At 52.7% G+C, this 20,410-nt stretch overlaps 2 protein-coding genes and 1 long non-coding RNA gene across 9 annotated transcripts in view; 1 reads left to right on the plus strand and 2 right to left on the minus strand.

Moving 5' to 3' along the window:
• PDK2 (pyruvate dehydrogenase kinase 2) overlaps positions 1-20,410 on the minus strand; it is a 116,281-nt gene that overhangs the window by 8,843 nt on the left and 87,028 nt on the right. Inside the window, exons 2-3 of one of the 6 annotated variants that reach the window (XM_077852810.1) lie at positions 6,726-6,870; positions 4,689-4,830 (exon numbers count right to left, since the gene is read on the minus strand). In XM_077852810.1, coding sequence (XP_077708936.1) covers positions 4,689-4,830; positions 6,726-6,843 — 260 coding nt within the window. In that variant the 5' untranslated portion in view covers positions 6,844-6,870. Of the gene's footprint in view, positions 1-4,688; positions 4,831-6,725; positions 6,920-7,684; positions 7,872-20,410 lie in introns of those variants that run through there. The other 5 variants (XM_077852814.1, XM_077852811.1, XM_077852808.1 and 2 more) reach the window with 5 other exon arrangements.
• LOC144286402 (uncharacterized) lies at positions 8,275-16,518 on the plus strand. Its single transcript, XR_013354473.1, has 4 exons — positions 8,275-11,255; positions 14,423-14,515; positions 14,730-14,842; positions 16,048-16,518. It is a non-coding gene; the product is annotated as an uncharacterized LOC144286402 (long non-coding RNA).
• ITGA3 (integrin subunit alpha 3) overlaps positions 13,026-20,410 on the minus strand; it is a 28,514-nt gene continuing 21,129 nt past the window's right edge. For both annotated transcript variants that reach the window (XM_077852802.1, XM_077852803.1), the window contains exons 21-26: positions 20,145-20,267; positions 19,468-19,581; positions 18,387-18,485; positions 14,414-14,539; positions 13,913-14,056; positions 13,026-13,188 (exon numbers count right to left, since the gene is read on the minus strand). In XM_077852802.1, the coding sequence (XP_077708928.1) occupies positions 13,946-14,056; positions 14,414-14,539; positions 18,387-18,485; positions 19,468-19,581; positions 20,145-20,267 (573 nt within the window). In that variant the 3' untranslated portion in view covers positions 13,026-13,188; positions 13,913-13,945. The remainder of the gene's footprint in view (positions 13,189-13,912; positions 14,057-14,413; positions 14,540-18,386; positions 18,486-19,467; positions 19,582-20,144; positions 20,268-20,410) is intronic.

The raw sequence follows: 20,410 nt of genomic DNA on the forward strand, positions 1-20,410 counted from the left end.
TTACTGTACAGAGCTGGGCTTCTCGCCCACAGGCCGTGCGCCTCCAAATCCCTGCCCACCACACCCACGCCCAGGATTAAGCTTCAGGCTCATGATTCTGGGAAGGAGAGGGGGTTTGGGGAGAAAACCTGCAAGTGTGTAAGGCTGGGGAAGATAGAGCAAGGGGAAGAAGCCAACTGGAGAGTGGGGCCCAGAACCCCTTCCAAAGATGGGGGTGGGGGTGGAGGGGGAGGCAGGGAGGGAGGGGGTAGGAGATAGGAGGCCCTGCCTGCTGGGCCAGGAGGTGAAGGGGTGGGCAGAGTCCCAACGCAGGGGTAAGGCCAGGGCTGTAGCTACTGGCACCACCCCTCCAAGGCTGCCTAATGGACCCTAGGGAACAGCAGTGGGGCCTGGTCACACGGCCAGTGAAGTAGAGTAGGGTGCCAAGATGGACTGGCAACAGGTCCATGAGTACGGGGAGAGTGGCCAGCCTCAGGCCCCGGTCTCCTGGACTATGAAGCAGGGTTAGTTTAGAACCCCTGCCCGCATCCCTCGCAGGGCCACTCCTTCTGGAGAGTGGTCCCAGCTCTGCTCTTGGGAGGGAGAGAAGACAGGAAGGATCTTCCCAGAGGACCCTGACCCTGGCCTGAAGCCTGCGGAGGCTTGGCACCCCTGATGTTATCTGCAGGCAAAATTTGGTCCTAAAGGGAGAGATACTGGGGAAGGAGTAACATTGGCTCATCGGCTGCCCACTGCAGCAAGGGACAGAAAAAGAACCGGGCTTGGACTTGGGAGGCCCGAAATGGCAGTGCAGTGAGAGATGCGGGGTTTACTTCCCCCCTCGGCCGGACAGAGCAGGCCCAGCAGGCAGTGGGGGCCCAACTGCCCCCGGCATAGGCTGCCCTCGGGAATGCCTGGGCCTGCTGACCTCAGCAGCAAATCAGACCACACAGGACTCCTGCCTTCTAGGGCTTTCTAGTCTGCCCAGAGCCCTGGATTTGGGAGGCAGGGGTTGGAAAGTGTAGAGAGGTGGAGGGGGTGTGTGCTTGGTAGTGTGTGTGTGTGTGTGTGTGTGTGTGCGTGTACCTTGCACTACTGTCCATAGCCATTGGGAATAAAGAGTATGAACAAGGCAATGGCCATCTGAGGGGAGGTGACAGATCTGTCCTGCACCTGGAAGCTGCTCTTTGGAGGGGTGCTGAGTGCAGGCTCTGAGCCAGGCAGACTTGGGTCCTGTGGCCAAGAGGCCACTGAACTGCTCAGGTCTCTGGCTCTAAAATGGGGTTCAAAGCACATCCTCAGTGTCAACTCTGATTATGGAAGGAGAGGCCAAGGGGTTTGGTGAAGATTTGACTCCAGCCCTGGTCCTGTGCCTGGTGTGGCTTGAGCCCTGGGTGCCTAGAGCCTCTACCATGGTGGTGGTTCTCTTCAAAGTCTGTGGTTCCCACAGGGTGGGGATGTGGGTCCCCCACAGGCTGCATTTGGGGTCCACACTCCTCACCAACAGGAAGTGCTAGCCATACTGCCTCCTGCCCCTTTCCCTACAACCCCTGAAAGGCTCTTAGTGAGAGGAGTGACTCACTGTCATCTGATTCTACTCTGCAGCTCTCACTTAACACCTCCCCACACACGCTTTCTGGAAACACGCTCCTACCGGCTCCAGGCCCTCCTCAGGCTGGCTGTTTACCCTGCTCTGTGCTCCAGCATCCCTAGCTGGCAAGCACGTTCCAGTAAGGTGAACCCTACTGTCTTGAGCACTTGCTGGGGGAGCCTGGCAATCTCTGATCCAGGTCACTGCCCCAGAACACAGCACTACTCCTCTCCCCTCACAAACGCAGCCATCAGATCACACAGCCTAGGCTGGAGTCCCAGCTTGCCCACCTGATGCCTGAGTGATCTCAGACACATATTCTAACTTCTCTGAACCTCAGTCTGTTCATCTATGAAATGGAGGTAATGACAAAGCTTACGTCAGAAGGCTGTCGGGACAGCAATTGAGTTAATACAGGGACATGGCAAGAAGAGTTCCTGGAGGACGGCAGGCCCTCCAGGTCTGTTTGCTTTCGCCATTGCCATCGCTATGATGACCACATTGTCTAAGAGAACCTTGGCCACAGTCACAGATCTGTGGCCTGGAGGCACTGCCATCTGCTTGTATTGACAGTTCCATGCACCAACTGTGGTGTTTGCCCTTAGAAACAGAATGGAGCCCATTTTACAGGTGAGGAAGCCAAGGCTCAGGGAGGCCAGAGGGTTTGCTAAGGATTAAGTGTCCAGCAAGCAGCAAAGTCGAGCCTCAAAGTCAGGTGGACACTGCCACCAATGGCCAGGGCTTCCTACTATCTTCCAGTCACTTCCAAAACAGGCTCCCTCCGCACCAGGTCTGTCTGGTTGAAACAATTTATCAGGCTTATTTAAAACCAGGAATGCTCAACTTGTCCACAGTGAGTCTTGCCTAGAGCCTCTCTGCAGCTGAGGAAAAACTCCATTAGCCATCAGCACATCTTATCGCTACTACTGCAAATAGCATTTGTACCAGACTTTTCCATTTTCCAAAGGGGAGCATTTGCTACTTACTCATCAGACTCTGAGGGTAGTGGTCCTCTTGCCGGGCTCCTTGGTGCGGTGTCCCCCCTCCTCTCTTGCAAACCCTACCCACCTGTACCACCTCTACATCCAAGCTGGCAATGGGCTCTCCTGGAGGAGGTCTGCACTCTCTCACAGGCGGCCACCTTGTCCCCATCAGAAAGTCCCTCCTCCTCTCAGACCTCACTCTCTTGCTGCAGCCCATGATGCCCATTCTCTGGAAACAACTTCAGCAGGCTTTGGTCAGTGCATCAGGACACTCCAGCAATTCCACGGCCTGTTCTCCACTAAGCTGAATCCACTGGGAAGTGTTTTCTCTTGTGTAACTTCACTCCATCCTGCTGTTGCTGGACATTTCCTCCCTCGAAGCTTGGAAGTAATGACCAACACAATCCCACACACATGTAACTGATTTCCAGGAATGGCCTCTGCAGGGGCCTGGGGCTTCATGGGCAGTTAGGCAGCTCCCTGCTCCCCCACACCCCAACACACATCCCCTGGCTCTCCTAGGAACACAGCGTCCAGGGAGGGGCCCGAGAGGGCCTGTCCTGGAGTCAGGGGCCCGCTGGAGAGGCAGCCAGGCCAGTCAGCCAAGCAGAGCTGGAGGAGGAGTGGGCAAACAGATGGCACCTTCTGTCTCCTCCCCGTGACTTCCCTACCACCCTGCAGTGGGAAATGCTGGTTGGCTCAGATGTCCTGGACTTCTGAGGGCCAGAGCCCAGCGGGGGGTGACCTGGTTGAGCTATAGGAATGCCAGGCCCTGCCCACTACCCCATCCCCTTCACAGCTCGCACCGAAATCGCTACAGGCACAGAGTGAGGTTGTGGAGGCCCTCACTGGGCCCTTACCTGCCTCCACACTCTGGCACAAGCAGTTCCAAGGCCTGGAATGTCCATCCTTTCCTTCTAGGTCTAGGCTCACTCAGGCACCCTGTAAGGCCCAGAGACATGCCACCTCCTCCATGCATCCATTCCAACTTCCCTACAACTCTCCGATTCAACTAACATTCACTGTGCGCCTATTATGTGCCTGGCCTCCCGCACAAAACACTTTTCTTACCGTGTCTCATTAAGTCAGAGTAAGTCCTGCATATGCATATTCATCCATAGAAACAATGCTGGAAGGGCACCAATAAAATCTTACCAAACTCTAAGTGTTTGGTCATGGGGTGGAAGGCAGTGGTTGGCATTCTCTTCTGTTTTTCTATGTTTTCCAAGTATCAAAGGGGACATGTTACACTTCCACAGTGAGGAGGAAAAGAACCCCAATTTTGTTACTTTTAAATACTAGTTTGACTCTTAAGTAAAAGTAGCTCTTTAGCAGCTCACTGCTCCTACCACCATCCACCATCCTGGGCTCTCAGTTTACCCATCCTTCTGCTCCCCACAAGATCACAGGCTCCCCGAGGGTAGCCACTGCTACTGCTTTACTGTTCCCAGCGTGGAGCTGGCTCATGGCAGGTGTAGGCCCCTGCTCCTGAATCCATAGGGAACCATAGTTATACCACACCATTGCCAGAAGAACTAGCAAAGGGTTTCTGCACAGGTGCCACCAAAGGCCAACCAGATTAACCATTTGCATGCCAGTCACACAGCAAACTCCTCTTTGTTCTTCATGTGACCAGCCGTTGGTTAATGTCATCTAGTTACCTAACCTGGGACAGAGTTCTAGAGTGACCTTTACAGAGGATTTTCTGCTGCTACTGCTGTGATTTTTGGTCTTTGCCCCTCCAAAGTTCTCGGGGGCAGGTACTGTGCCATCTTTGTGTCTGTTTTCCAACATGACTGGTAGCTTGGATCATATAATTTGAAAATTCATTTCTCCCTGTTTCTGTTTGTCTACAATGTTGCCTTGTTTTGGTTGGGATCCTGGGTTTCTAGAGAAAGAAGACTGGTAAGTATAGGGCTAGCCCACAGGCATGGAGGCTAGGAACTTTATCTCAGGCCCTGCTCTGGCTTAGCATTCCACTTGGCCTTGGGCAACTCTTCAGCCTTTTAGAGCCCCTGTGCCTCCCCTCTGTGCCCACCTCCCTCAAGGCTGCCAGGAGCACAGAGATTCTGGGAGCCTAGCAGCATCTAGCAGTGGAATGAAAGGAGGTGCAGGGACCTGGCCAGGGGTCTCACCAGCTTTGGACCAGCTGCACCGAGGGTGTGCTCAGCACTCGGTCGGGAAGCAGGTTGATCTCCTTCATGATGTTGGCCAGGCGCACAGGCAGCTCCTGCCTGAGGAAGGTGAATGAAGTTTTCTCACAGGCATTGCTGGACCCTGGAGGGAGAGAGAGAAGTGAGCCAACAGAGCTGCAAACCACTGGAGCCAGAGGTCATCTCAGGGATCAGGACAATTAAATCTTTCATTTCCTGAGGGTTCAGAGAAGTGATCAGGGCACAGAGCCAGGCAGCTCTCCTAATCCCCTGTAGTGCTCCCACCTCCACACCACCCTGCCTAATCAGGCCTGGCCTTGTGTCCCCTCCCCTACCCCCTGCTGGCCTTCAACTGCAGGGGATAGGGCCACTTCCAGGCCTACCTGGAGCCACCTCTGGCCTCAGTTACCTCACTTCTTCACTTTCTGTCTCTCTTAGCAAATACTTGCTTTGTGGAGTGGAAGGTGAGAGGTGGATCCGGGTGGGCAGAGGAGCCTGGGAAAACCATCCTTTCCCAGGTCTGGGCCTGCCTAAGGGATGCTATGCCTCGACCACAGCAGCTACAGGGACCCAGTGTCATTTCTGGCCCAGTCCATCTTTACCCAGGCTGGTCTTGATGACCACTGTAGAGTTGTCCTTATGTTAATGCTCATGTGTGAGGCACACAGGGCCCAAGAATGAGAACCTAAGTACCTTGGTCCTTGGTCTGGCTTCAAGATGAAGATGGGGTGGTAGACTGAGGCCATGGCCTAGAGTCAGAAGACCTAGATGCTAGTCTAAGTTCTGCTTCTGAGCCTGCCACCTAGGGCATGTGACTACCCTTCTGAAGATCTCTTTCCCCCACTGTACTACAAGTGGACCAAACGCTACTGTGAACCCCACCTGGCCCATTTATATAAGCAGGGTCCAGTTTAAACCGGACAACTACTGGTGGCTAGGAATGGGCCCTGGGGGCTTTCCTACTCTGGAATAGCTCAAGTAGGGCAGGGGGACAGGCAGACAAGTCCTGGGGAACAGGGGCTCTCTGTCCTACTGTCACTTCCCCACCCCCCTCCCATCAGTGACGCAGCTGTAACTTGAGCCAGGCACTGTCTCTTCAACTCCTAAGAGACCTGGGCACCCCCTCCTAATCCCCAGCTGGCACTGTGGAAATACCGCGTAGACAGACAGGGCCCACACAATGCCTGTTTCAGTGGCTACATTGGCACAGCCTTGCTTCTGCTCCAGAGGCACCCCCAGAGCGTTGCTGGTGGGTGATCCTGGCCCAGGAAGCTAGGGGCAGCCAAGGCTGCCAGCCTCCTGACTCCACCTCATGGTGCTCCAGGCCTGCGCCCAGTTGGGGACAGGAAGCCAGGCCCAAACAGATTTGCTCTTCAAGTGTCCTTGCCTACTGGGACAGCTCGGGGCCCGCTCCTTCAGGGGGTGGAGGTATACTGATCATCGACCTCCTTCCTGCTGACATTTTCTGAAAGAGCGGGGTCCCCACCTGACCCTGGGGTGCCCAGCCCAGCCCAGATCTCCTTCCAGATGTCTGCATCTACTAATCTTGCCTTGTTACTCCCACCAGCATCCCCACCCCATTTCCTCTCCATCTCCAGACTCTTTGAGTCACTAGGACAACCACCATTAACCCTTTTTGTCTGGATATACCCCACTCCCTTCTGGCCCTAACATCACCACCTTGCCTGACTGTCCCTTACTCTGCAAGACCTCTGCACAGTCCAGCAAGACACTGGGACCCCTCCTTCTCAGTGCCCCCACTTCCCACTGACAGCCCGGTAGAGAGCTCTCCCCCAGGGTACCTTAACCCTTTCAGGGCCGGCCCCTGCCCCACCCCACGCCTTAACCCTTCCCTGCCTGGACCCCTCCCAGCAACCCTTCCCAGTCACGCAGGGCCTCTCTTCTCCGCGTTGATCCTTCAAGAGCAGGGTCTCCCTCACTCACCGCCCCCCCCGCGCCCCGCTGGCCCCCAAGTCCAGCCGCCACCCCACCCCACCCCACCCCCCGCCCACTCCCTACCGAAGTCCAGAAACTGCTTTATGGACAGCGGGGACGGGGAGAACTTGCTGAAGTGCTCGATGTACTTGGGCGCCCCTGCGAGGGACGCGTTCTTCAGCAGCGCGCGGACCCAGCGCATGGCGGCGGCGGCGGCGGCGGCGGCGGCGGCGGCGGCGGCCGCGGCTCGGGCTCCGGCTCGGGCTCCGGCTCGGGCTCCGGCTCGGGGTCCGGTCCCCCCCGCGAGCGGCGCGGCCGCTTGGCTCGGCTCGGCTCGGCCCAGCCCGGCCGGCACACGGGACCCGCCGCCTCCTCCCCGCCCCGGCCCGGGCGGTCCTCCCCGCCCCGGCCAATCGGCTTGCCGCGGCGCCCCGGCGGCGCCAATGGGCGCTCACAAACAACCCGGGCCGAGCCAATCGCCTCTCGCCCCGGCACGTGGCTCCCCTGGGCCCGCCCCCTTAACCCCGTCCTCGCCCGGGCGGCCTGTTGTTTTCGGGAGGCCGCGCGGAGAGTCCGCCTCCCGCGCGCTCGCTCCGCCCGTGCCCCCTCCCGGCCGAGCCCCGCTCCACCCCAGGCTCCGCCGACGTCGGTCGTTCCTGCCTGTCCCCGGCCTCTCCCGCGCCCCCCGCCCCCAAATCTCCGGGACTCGCCTTCCCTGCGATCGTCTGGGCAGCTTTCAACGAATCCCTTCCCTCCCGAAGGGACCTGTTCCAGCTGCTCTTCCCCGCTTGCGCTCCCTGGGGGGACGGGTCACTGTCATCCAGACTGGGAAAGTTTGCAAACTTCGGGGTCAGGATGCACGCCCGTGCTAACCCTCCGTGTAGACAAGCACCCCAGCACTTCCACAAAGATCCAAGCGGCTCCGGAAAACACGGCGCCCAGAGTGGAAACCCCAACGCAGGCCTGGCGGCGGCGGGGGCACCTTTAACATCGGCGCTGGGAGTGCAGTTCTCAACACTTTAATTATTCTCTAATCATTTGACCTTAGAAAGCGACCATCTTCGCACTGGGGTTCCTTAGAGAGAGGTCCTGGCAGGTGATCTGCGCGGGGGACCTGGGAGCCATTCCTGCGCCAGCGTCCTGCGCTCTCCGGCTCTCTCGCAGGAAAGGAGCGCGAGTTCTTGCGGTGGAACGTGGTACGTGCTGACCCCCGCCTTTCCCTTTGATGTCCCCCCTTCTTCACTGTTCGCTCCCTGGGCCGCACCGACCAAGTGCCCGATATGTGCTGGGCTTTGTGCTGAGAACAGGAAAACCACAAAGGATAAGGAAGTAGTTTTTTCCCTCAGCCATTTGTTTTCTCAGTTTGGGAGGTAGCGGCCTAAGTAAATAGGTCGTTACTGTGTAACAGAATGTGATTACGGTCAACACCAGCTGTGCCCAAGGCTTTGCCACGGAAGGGACTTTTTTTTTTTTTTAATTTTTATTTATTTATGATAGTCACACACACAGAGAGAGAGGCAGAGACATAGGCAGAGGGAGAAGCAGGCTCCATGCACCGAGAGCCCGACGTGGGATTCGATCCCGGGTCTCCAGGATCGCGCCCTGGGCCAAAGGCAGGCGCTAAACCGCTGCGCCACCCAGGGATCCCTTAACTGAATAATAGCCTGCGTACCAGGCACTGTTTGCATACATTAGCTCCTTTAATTCTCCAGGTGTCTCTCTTGTGCTTTATTATCCCCATTATATAGATAAGGAAACTGAGGCTCAGGGATCATTCTCAAAAGCAAATCTGAACTTGTTTACAGACTTTTTCAGGGGCTCTCTTACTGGAGGCTTTCCAGCTCTTGCACGATCTGCTTTGGCTTAAGTCTCCAGCCTCCTCTCTCCACGTCGCCCTGCTTGACTCCCAGCCATACTTATCTACCGCCTTGAGCAACCTCCAGGCTCCAAACCGTTGCAAATGCTGTCTCTTCTGTCTGGATAATTCTTTCTCCTCACTGCCTATCCATTCTTCAAGGCTCAGACCCTACCAGGCTGGGTTATGGGCTCCCTCTAAAGGCTTCTTAGACCTCCCCAAACTTTTCTTTAAAGATTTTATTTATTTATTCATGAGACACAGAAGGAGAGAGAGAGAGAAAGAGAGAGAGAGAGATCAGGCAGAAGGAGAAGGAGGCTCCATGCAAGGAGCCGGATCCCGGATCCCAGGATCACTCCTTGAGCCAAAGGCAGACGCTCAACCACTGAGCCACCCAGGTGTCCCAGACCTCCCCAAACTTAACACCATTTGGCTCTTATCAAATCTGGAAATCTGGAAATCGTTTGCTGACTCATCTGTCTCCTCCACTAGACTTTAAACTCCAGGAGGGCAGGGCTGTCTGTGTCTGTGTAATTCACTGCTCTATCTCCAGCACCAGGCACATAGAAGGGAAAAGAGCATGAATAAAGAATTGGGACCACCAGGGAGGCATGCCACAGAGTTATCAGGGAGGACCACCGAATATCCTTCCAGCAAGCAATTAAATCATGCACTATGTTGGTGAGTCAGTCTTCAAGTTGCCCAGAGGAGCATACAGGATGCTTGCGTGTAAAAAGCCCAGTCCTGTGCCTGGCACATAGTAAATAATCAATAACAGCTATTACTGTTGTCCAAATTTAAGCAAGGAGGGGCACCTGAGTGGCTCAGTCGGTTGAGCATTGGACTCCTGGTTTTATCTCAGGTCATGTTCTCAGGGTCATGAGATTGAGCCCCATGTTGAGCTCATAAAGGTATCTGCTTGAGGATTTTCTCCCTCTGCCCTTCTCCGTGTGCATGCTCTCTCTCCCTCTCTCTCTGTCTCTCTCTCAAATAAATAAATAAAAAGATAAATAAATATGGGACGCCTGGGTGGCTCAGCGGTTGAGCATCTGTCTTTGGATCGGGTCATGATCCTGGGATCGAGTCTCACATTGAGCTCCCTGCATGGAGCCTGCTTCTCCCTCTGCCTGTGTCTCTCCCTCTCTCTGTGTATCTCATGAATAAATAAATTTTAAAAATTAATCTTAAAAATTGTTAAGTAACGAGGAAAAGGCAGCAAACTCTGAGGCAAGGTAGAGGAGAGAGAGAGATTTCTTCTGATCCTCTCCTTAGTGCTGGACCTTTATATTGTGGCCTCTGCTTGGATCAAAATTCCTTCTGCAGAGATTGCTGCAGGGTGATAATGGGAGTGGTATGGGGTGGTCAAGCTAGGTTAGAAGATGCTGAGGTTAAACTCCCACCAACCTCCCATCCCACACCCCACCATGCCCTAATTTCCCACTACATGTACAAGGAATGTTGGGGGTTGCTCTCAAGGACTCAGATTGGGGGAAAAAAAAAAAAAGGACTCAGATTGGCAGACGTTTTATCTCAAGGCAGGGTTCTACAGAGGCAGAAGGGAGAAAACAAAACTGGGAGACTCCCACCCAGCAATTAACAGTATGAGCCCAGAATTAAGCCACTTCTCTCCTGCTCACAACTCATTGGCTAGAATTTAGTCACATGACCTTACCCAACTAGGAGGGCCCAGGAAGTGCATTCCAGCTCTGTGTCTAGAGGGGGAGAATCACCTTATGGGTCCTTTTAGTGACACAAAAGCCAAGACCTTCTTTGGGAACAGTTTGGAGGTCCTACAGCTCCAAGGAGCTCTAGAAGCTTGACATTATTGAGGACCCTTTTATATAAGTGGGTATTGCTGCATCTCTGCCATTATGTTTCTTTCATAACAGTGTAACACCAGTCCTGGAAACAACTACTTATACTGGGAGGGTAGGGAGGAGAGACTGTTCTTATCCAAGCATAAACTGTCACACACCCATACACTCAAGCACACACAAAAGACTAGGGGCTGTGGGGCACCTGGGTGGCTCAGTGGTTGAGCATCTGCCTTTGGCTCAGGTTATGATCCTGGGGTCCTGGGATCCTGGGGTCCCTGCTTCAGGGTCCCCACAGGGAGCCTGGTTCTCCCTCTGCCTATGTCTCTGCTTCTCATGAATAAATAAATATAATCTTTTAAAAAATGACTAGGTGCTGAGCCTGTGAAGCTGGCCAGAGGGATGTGCAGATCCCTTAGATCCCATCTTTCTTAGGCAGGAATTGGGGGTTTCCATTACTGGTTCTGAGAGCTCCAGGTAGAGGCTGGGATTTTCCTGGAGGAATGGGACCTTCCACCGTTAATCAACCCTGGAAAGGACAGTCCCAGCATAGAAAGTGAGGGGCAGCAGAGGGCAGACACTGCCACTAAGAGGCAGGTTGGAGGACACCCAGGCAGACATCAGGAGGGGCTCCTGGGAGAAGAGCCTGGGTCCATGGACTTTCAGAGCAGCTGAATCGAGGATCTGAGCCTTGGCTTCTCTCTGAGTAGTAATTTTCAGCCTTCAGTGAAGTCTTCCAAAGGTCATAGCTTTGAGGACAACTAACAGAAGGACCTATGTCACAATTAGGACAAAGAAGTCATGGGGACAGCAGCCTTGCTTCATCCTCCCAGGCCTGTGTGGAAGGGTGACCTTAGGAAGTGGAGGGTTTGGTGCAGTGCAGTGGGCTATGGAGGCTGGTACTGAAGCACTCCCAGAGGAAAGGCCACAAGACTAGGACTCCAGGTACTCCTTCCCGGACACTGGGGGATAGATACCATGATGTTTCAATCTTTCCAGTCTTAGGTCACTGGTTTACCCTTGGATCCACTCATCGTGGTGTCCAGGGATGGGGGTGGAATTGAGCCATTGAAAAACAGGCTCTTATCTGACTGGAGCCACTGGATAAGGGCTCTTGGCTCTCCACCCTTGCACCCAGCCTCCCTCCACCACTATCCAGGACTACCCACTTCTATAGCAAAGTAGTTTCCTGCCTCTTCTGGATCCTGAATATCACCTCCTTGTCCACCAAGGAGGCCTTTTGGATTCTATCCAATCTACTCAGGTCTCGTCCCTGACTTTATGTTCTGGATCTCAGGTATATGTCCACAACCACCCCGTAGATCAGGACATCCCTGAAAGCAGGGATGGGTATGTCCTGTATACATCGTTACTTTCCCCATCTCTAAGATCCCTGCACCCAGCATTGTCCACCTAGGGTCAGGTGGATGGCATCACTATCCAACAGACTGACGTGGGGTTGGAACAAAGTGGGGGCAGTGAGTAGAGGCCAATGCAGAGTATACAAACCGGGAGCTGTTTATTGGTTGCTGTGAGAAGCCTATATACAAAGAAGGCACAAGGAGGGGGAGGGAGCTCCCTGCTACAGTACCATGGAAGGACTGGAAAGGGGGACTGCCAAAAGGCAGGGGTCAGGAGAGGTTTCCTGGAACCAGCCTCAAGTTCTAGAATGGGCCTTAGAACTTAGCCAGTGGGGGAGGAGGCAGAGCTAAGTTGGCTCTGAAAGCCAAGGACAGCCAAGAACTCCACTTCTAGGTCCCCTACCCATGGTCAGTGAGGGCGGAATAGGTTCCAGCCGATGGCGCAGGGACAGGGCTCCCTCCCTGTTCTACATTCAAGCGTCGCTCCCTCCACGATCTTGTCTGGGTGGGGGTAAGGGTGGTCCCTCCGGGCCTTCAGGGGCCTGGATGGTAGTGGTCAGTGAGAAGTGGTATCTCCTCTAGCCTTCCAACAGCTCCTTGGTCCAGGACTGGTCCTCTCCTCTGTTGAGCATCCCACCGTGCTCCCAGGGAAGTCCCGCTGCAGTCTGCCAGGCTGTCCGGTGGCTTGTCTGTATTTCTTCCTTCAGACTGCATTCCTTGCCAGAATGCAATCTCCTCCAAGGAGAAGCTTCACAGAGAAGGAAAGCCATCCCAGGACCTTCCTTCTAGTTCACTCTGCTCATGGGTCTGAGCATGCCAGGTCCTGCAAACGCCACCGTGGGCAAACCTGAGGCGGGCCCCCACTCTGGCACGACTACCGGGAGCTTCGACTGGGGGCCTGGTGCCCTGTTCCCTGTCAGTAGTTTTAGTCTTAATAGCAGAGTCAATCCAGTGACTATGGCTCAAGATGGGTCCAGTGTGAATCAGGGGAGGGTGTCACCACAGTGCAGGCCTTTTCCTCCTGGCTCTGGTGGAGGCCTCTGGCTTGATTTTGGCACAGGCAGAGGCAGGGACACACGTCCATGCACCATCCACAGTGCACAGCATAGGCCACAAGTGATGGGACCCCCATGTGTCCAGGGCACAGGGCTTCGGTATGCTCGGCACTGTGGGGCCATGGCCTTAGCCCTCCTGTGGGGAGAAGCCTGTGGCCAAACAGCACATACACGTGCTTGAAGAGCTGTGTGTGCCCGCACCTGATGGTGCCAGCCAAAGGCAGTGGCCCCTGTGGACTGTCAGGGGCATAACTTATGATAAATAGAAGGGGCATGGGGGGAGCAGGGCTGAAATCAGGAAGGACGTCAGTAGTATCGGTCCCGAGTCTGCCAGCTCGTCACCCAATGCTTCTTGGTAGGCAGGGTGCTCCTTGGAGGTGGGTAGCGCTCCTCCTCCCGGATCCGCACTGCGTGGTACTTGGGCATGATCCGGTAATAGCGGGTCCGTTTAAAGAAGTCACACTGGAGTGGGGGTAGGGGGAGACGAGGAAGGGGCATCAGTATCCAGCTCTGGAGGTTGTGGGAAGATGTGCCTAGCCCCTTCCTCTCCCACCCAGAGGCCAGAGCCAGGACCCCTGACCCAAGCATGTGCCATCTCCCTGCACTGTGACAGGGAGGGCCAGGTTGCCCACCCTCGGCCCCAGAGGAAGGAGGAGCTGAGGAAGGCAGAGAAAGGGAGGTAGCTGGACACAGAGGGGCGGTCACTGAGGTTGTGGACAGGATGGCTAGAGAGCGTGGTGGCTGACCCAACCACACTGTGGGGGGTCAGGGGGGGTCAGTGTGTCACCCTGGAGGGGCTCCGAGGAGCAAAGGTGCTAGTTCCAGGAGAAGGCCTCCATCTCTGGAGGTGGAAATGGAAGCACAGAATCACTGGAAATTTGCTGTGTGACCTAGAGATGGGGCCTAGCTTGGGCTTTGCTTCTTTTCCGATCCCCAAAAAGCAAGGGGGGGCATGGAGAGCATTTTATGGCTCCCTCTTGGGCTCCAGATCTCTCCAGGGGAGGCAGTTTTGAGACATCTTGAACTCTGCCAGGGCGTAGAAGGAGACTGTGGCCTGCTCTTTGGGGAGGTGGCAGGGTAGAGTGAGGTGCAGAGAGGGCCCACAAGGAAGAAGAGCAGATAGGACAGAGTCAGAGGCCCCAGCCAGCTGTGCAGCTCAGGGGAGAGGGCCCGGAGGCCGCGTTACCCGGGTGGGCTGGGGGCAGGGGGCTGTCCCCCGTCAGTAGTCGTCGGTCAGCCTCTCTGTCTCTGACGGCTGGCTCTTCATCTCCGCCTTCTGCCTCTTAGCTTCATACAGGGCGCGAGTGCGGGCTCGCTTGAAGAAGCCGCACTACGGAGGGGAGGAGGTGGGGATGGGCCATCAGGGGGGCGCTGGGGCTGAGGGCTGGGGAGCCTGGATACCTGGGTCCCAGCCCTGCTTGGTGGTTTGGCCAGCAGCCAGAGCTCCTGGCTTCCCTTTCAGCTTTGCAGGTCCCCCCATTAACCAAGCAGGAATGTCCTGGTGGGTGAGGTGAGGATAGAAGGTGGGGGGCAGGACACTGGAAGCTGGGGAGAAGGTACGGTCAACATGGGAGATGGGTGGGGGTGGGGTGGAAGTGAGGAATGGGATGAAGGGAGAGCTGGTGAGGGTCCACTGGCAAGAGGTCCTAGAGTGGAAGTCTCAGTGGTGGTCTGGGGGGGTCCTAACCTTCCACAGCAGGAGGATGATCAGCCCCAGGAGCAGCAGCCCGGCACCCACAGCCACAAGCACCAGCCACAGCTCGATCTCCGCTGGCAGCTCCTCCACCAGGTCAGAGTCAATGTCCACGGAGAACTGGCAGGAGTAAGGAGAGGCTCAGCCCTGTATCCACCCCTAGACCCCAAGCTCATCCATCCTGTCCCAGCAGGGCCCAGGACCCTGCTGCTGTTTGACCTATGACCAGCAGGGGGCACTCAGGGACCAGAAAAAGCCCCTGCCTGCCACCAGACAGCAGCAGATTCCTCCAACCTCTGCTTTTCCCTAGGTGCAGACCTGACTCCAAAGGACCAGCTTCAGATCTGGGATGCAGCCTTGAAACCCACACACTGGGGCTTGAGTACCAGCTCCATCCTTGATGAGCTGTGTGGCCCTGAACAAGTAAGGTCACCTCTCTGAATCTCCATTTCATGCTCTCTGATAAGGAGATTATAACGCCTACCTTATGGTATAGCCAAGTGGTCAAGAGCTAGACCAAGCCAAGTGGGTTCTGGAGTTAGACTACCTGGGTTCAAGCCTCCACTGTGCTATTCACAGCTGTGTAACCTTGGGCAAGTCACTTAACCTCTCTGTTATTCACCTGTAAAATGGGGATTATCAGAATGATACCTACTTCATAGGTTGCTGGTAAAGATTAAATGTGTTTAATGTCAGTAAACTCCTTTGAGCAATATCTGGTACATAAGCAGCACTCCATAAATATTTACATAAAAACAAAGAATGCAGAGTATATAGTACCATTATTTTTCTTCCCTACAATGGATACACACACACACACACACATTATAAAATTATAATACATACACTACAACATATATAATCATACATTATAATATATACAATGTAAAATACATATAATATATATTATTAATATAATTATGATATATTATACAATATTGTCTATTATATACTATTATAATGTGTAACATACATAGTATATGTTATATATCATATGTAGTTTTTAAATCGTGTATTATAACAAGATTATATTACATATAGTGTATTTTATATATATTGAGAGAAAAAATTTTTTATGATTATATGTGATTATTTCTTTAAACATTTTTAAGGTTTTATTTATTCATGAGAGACAGAGAGAGAGAGAGAGAGAGAGAGAGAGAGGCAGAAACATAGGCAGAGGGAGGAGAAGCAGGCTTCATGCAGGAAGCTCAATGTGGGACTCTGGGATCACACGGAGCTGAAGGCAGATGCTCAACCACTGAGCCACCCAGGCATCCCTCTTTAAATATTTTGACTATTATTTTTGTTTAAATAAGATGATATGGGGGATCCCTGGGTGACTCAGTGGTTTAGCGCCTGCCTTCAACCCAGGGCGTGATCCTAGAGTCTGGGGATCGAGTCCCAAGTCGGGCTCCCTGCATGGAGCCTGCTTCTCCCTCTGCCTGTGTCTCTGCCTCTCTCTGTGTCTCTCATGAATAAATAAAAAATCTAAATAAATAAGATCAAGAAAATGAAAGGTTCCAGTAATTTTACTCCCTAGATATAACTCTTCAGCATTTCAGTGAATCTCATTCCATATTTTTTAATGCATATGTAACACATCCTTTCTTCTTCCACATAAACAGGGTCCCTGTGTGCTACACAAACCCTCCTGCAACCTGCTTCTTCTTTCATCTATAATCATCATCTCTTGATGTCAATTAAGGAAGATCAACCTAATGTCCTCTGATGACTGCATAGTCATTCTAGAAAATGTACCACAATTTATTGAACCTATCTCCTACCGAAAGACACGTGGAGTGTTTCCAATTTCATGCCATTATAAACCACACTTTAAAATATCTCCATATATTTATATTCACATTATTTGTCCTACTAGCTCCTTAAGATATATTATCATGGGCTGGATCAAAGGAAGTGTGCATTTTAAACCCTAATAGATATTGATAAATTCATTTCCGAAAAGAATCCATCCATTTATACTCTAGCCAATAGCATTTCCTTCTGCCTCATCAGCACCAGGCGGCATTATTGTTTTTAATCTTTTCCAATCAGATAGGAAAATAAAAATCTTGTGGCTGTTATTTTTGTCCTTACTATTGAGGTGACTGTTTCTAGTTTGTCTTGTAACTGCCTGTTTATGTTTATGTTGTCGTTTACCTTGACATACTAAAAATATATATCAATCCTTTGTCATATAAGCTAGAAACATTTTTATTTTTATTTATTTTTTTAAAGCAAAGACACATTTATTTATTTATTTATTTATTTATTTAAGATTTTATTTATTTATTCATAGAAACAGAGAGCGAAAGAGAGAGGGGCAGAGGCATAGGCAGAGGGAGAAGCAGGCTCCATGCAGGGAGCCTGACGTGGGACTGGTCCAGGGTCCCCAGGATCACACCCCAGGCTGCAGGCGGCGCTAAACCGCTGCGCCACCGGGGCTGCCCGATCTTTCTTTCTTTCTTTCTTTCTTTTTTTTTTTTTAAGATTTTTAAATTTATTCATGAGAGACACAGAGAGAGGCAGAGACACAGTCAGAGGGAGAAGCAGGCTCCATACAGGGAGCCTGATGTGGGACTCGATCCTGGCACTCCAGGATCACACCCTGGGCTGAAGGCAGGTACTAAACCGCTGAGCCACCCAGGTGCCCTAGAAACATTTTTTTTAACTTCTATTTATTTATGATAATCACAGAGAGAGAGAGAGAGAGAGAGAGAGGCAGAGACACAGGCAGAGGGAGAAGTAGGCTCCATGCACCGGGAGCCCGACGTGGGATTCGATCCCGGGTCTCCAGGATCGCGCCCTGAGCCAAAGGCAGGCGCTAAACCGCTGCGCCACCCAGGGATCCCCCTAGAAACATTTTTAAAAGCAATCTTTCGTTTGCCCTTCTAGTTGATCATTTCTTTTGCTATATATACAGATTTAAAATTTCATCCCATCTAATTGGTCAAATGTTCCCTTTGGAACTTCTGGGTTTAGTAAAATAACTCCCTCTTCCCATAATTAAAGACTATTAAGTTATTTTCTGAATTTTCTTCTGGTATATTAAGTTTTATTTCCTCTATTTAAATATTTAATCCAACTCCACTGTAGTTTTGGTTATCATGGGAGGTAAAGGTCTGTCTTTACTTTTCAAATGGGTTCTCCCAACACCACTTCATAATCTAATTTTCCCCTTTGCTTAAAAATGCCATCTGTAGGGACGCCTGGGTGGCTCAGTGGTTGAGCGTCTGCCTTTGGCTCAGGTCGTGATCCCCAGGTCCTGGGATCAAGTCCCACATTGGGCTCCCTGCAGGGAGTCTGCTTCTCCCTCTGCCTGTGTCTCTGCTTCTCTGTGTCTCTCATGAATAAATAAATAAATTTTTAAAATGCCATCCATATAATAAATTTCTATTCTGTTCCCTTGGTCTTTCTGGCCCTTCCTCCACTACCTTCATTTATTTTAGGAGCTGTGCCACAATATATTTAAGCAACCCTCCCTTCGTCTCCTGTATTATGTCCTCCATATCTCCACTACCTTTTCACAAAAAATGATGAACAGTTTTATCATTTTTTTTTCCTCTCAGATGTAACTCAGAATCAATTTTGAGAACTTTGTTTTCAAGTTTCCACGGAGATGGAACAACTTCACAGAGAAGTTGTAGGGATCAAATAAGCTCAAGCAAAAAACAAAACAAAAACAAAAACAAAAAAGCTCAAGCAGAGGCTCTCAGTCCTGGTTACACCTTAGAATCACCAGGGGGACTTGTAAAAATACCCAACCTGGTTGGGTCCCACCCTCCACAGACTCAGATCGAATCGCTTAGGGGTATGGTCCAGACACTGGAAGTCCTCCAGAGGATTCCCATGTGCTGCCAAGATTGAGAACCATATCGCTAAAGCCTATGAGAGTGTTCTGAAAACATACCCTGCGCTCCCATGCCCTGGCCAGGCGCTGCTGCTCCTTAATACACTTACTTACCCACACGGTCTTGTTCTCCATGTTGATGGTGGGAATGCTGGTTCGGAGGAACAAGGTAGCCCAGCTGGCTACACTGACTCTGTCCAAGTCTCTGTAATCCTGGATTACAGTAAGCGGTGGAAAAGGGGGGAAAGGGTCAAAAGAAGCAGGTGAACCCCTGTGAGCCTCCCTCTTGACCCTGAGCATCCCCGCCCAGGGCACCCTCCCACCACATAGCATCTTTAAGCAGCACTCCAAGGGATCCAAGAGCCAGGCATCTCCACACACAAATGCACATCATTCATGCATCAGGTTCTAGGCCGGATGTTGGGGACAGCAGAGACAAGGAAGGTCACGGCCTAGGGTCAGGTCTCTGGGCTAAATCTGGCCTGTCCCATGCTTTTGTAAATAAGATATTTTTGGCACACAGCCACGCCCATTTGTTTCTATACTGTTTATGGTAGCTTGTGCTTAATCGCAGGACTGGGGATTTGGCAGCACATGCCCCACAAAAGCTGAGAAGATTTATTATCTAGTCATTTACAGAAAAATTTGGTCTAGGTGGCATGAGAAGGCTGGCAGTTAAGTGCAGCCCAGAGCAGAGCATGATAGGTGGTATGCGCGGCTTCTGAGAAAGTTCCGTGTCTGGAGAGGGTGCTTGCAGCTGGAAATCTCAGAAAAGACCTCACTGGAGGTGAAGCGGCTGGGGAGAGCTTGAAGGCTGATTAGGAGTTTACATGCAGAGATAACAGGAGGGGAGCTGGCATTCCGGGGGAAGAAACAGCACTGCAAAGACATGGAGGTGGGAAAGAAACAGATGATGAAGAAATAATGGACACAGGAGAGAAGGTCGTTTGGCTGGAGATGAGCATTACGTCACGTCGGCACCCAGGCACACAAGCTAACAAGGACGGGCATACTGTGACAGGTATACAATAATTCCCATGTAAAACACGATGCTGTCCCTGACACCCGCATGCACACAGAGGCACACGTACACATGTGAGGCCTTGCTGTGACCCAGGCTCCACCCTCTCCCTGTTGGTCTCCCCACCCTGGCGGGAAGGTGGGGCAATGGAGGCCTCTAGACCCAGGCACTGACCTCAATGAAGGTGCTATTCCAGACTCGTGCCTGCACTGTCACATTGGTGATGACAGGGGTATCAGGAATGGGACACTCCAGCCACACGCAGCGCGTGTGGTCACTGCCACAGGTCTGAGGGGGGCAGGGAATATAGGATGTGAGACAGTCTGGTATAAATGGGGCCCAGCACCTCACACCCCCCACACTGAGCCTTTGCTCATGCCAGCTCCTGCCATCTGGACACCACCTCCTACCTCTCCACCCAGCTAGGCCTCAACTTGCTTCCCAGGCCTGTTCCTTTCTCATTCCCCACAGGGGCTTCCTACACCTCCCACGTCTCCCTGCCTCCCCTTCATCCTGCCTCTCCCATTTTCCAGCCCTAATGTCCAAGACTTTGAGCAGCTATATCACCCCCAACAGGATGGGGCTCTCAGGAATAAGCCAGCATCTCTTCCTTTGGCCCAATGTGTTGACTGCTCCCCAAGGGCAAGAGCAGTGGGGATGCCCACCGAGGTAGGAGATGAGTCTTCCTCCCTCTGACTAGGGGCTCCTAAAGGCACAGAGGTCACATCATCTCATCAAACCAGGGTCTCCTGGTGACTAGAACACAATCTCCCTTCCTTCAGTGCCCCCTGGTGCCCACACACCCTATGCTGGTAGTGACAATCCCTTCCAACCTTGCCCTGGCCACTCACCAGCTTTTGCTCAGACTGGGCTTTTTTGGCAGCAGCCAGAGTGACTGGTGGGGGGCCCTGGTCTCCCCCTGGGTCCAGCTGTCTCCGCCTCCGCTGTGGAGATGGGGGTCTGTCCTCAGGGACCTGAGAAAGGAAGATGATGTTGGCTGGGAGGAATGAGTGGGAGCAGAGTCAGGGGAGAGGCAGGCTCCTAAAGGTATATGAGGAGAGGGAGGGCAAGACACTGGCTGGTCTGCCCTGCAGCATGCAAATGAGATATAATGCAA

Source organism: Canis aureus, chromosome 16, assembly GCF_053574225.1.
Source record: "Canis aureus isolate CA01 chromosome 16, VMU_Caureus_v.1.0, whole genome shotgun sequence".
NCBI lineage: Eukaryota > Metazoa > Chordata > Mammalia > Carnivora > Canidae > Canis > Canis aureus.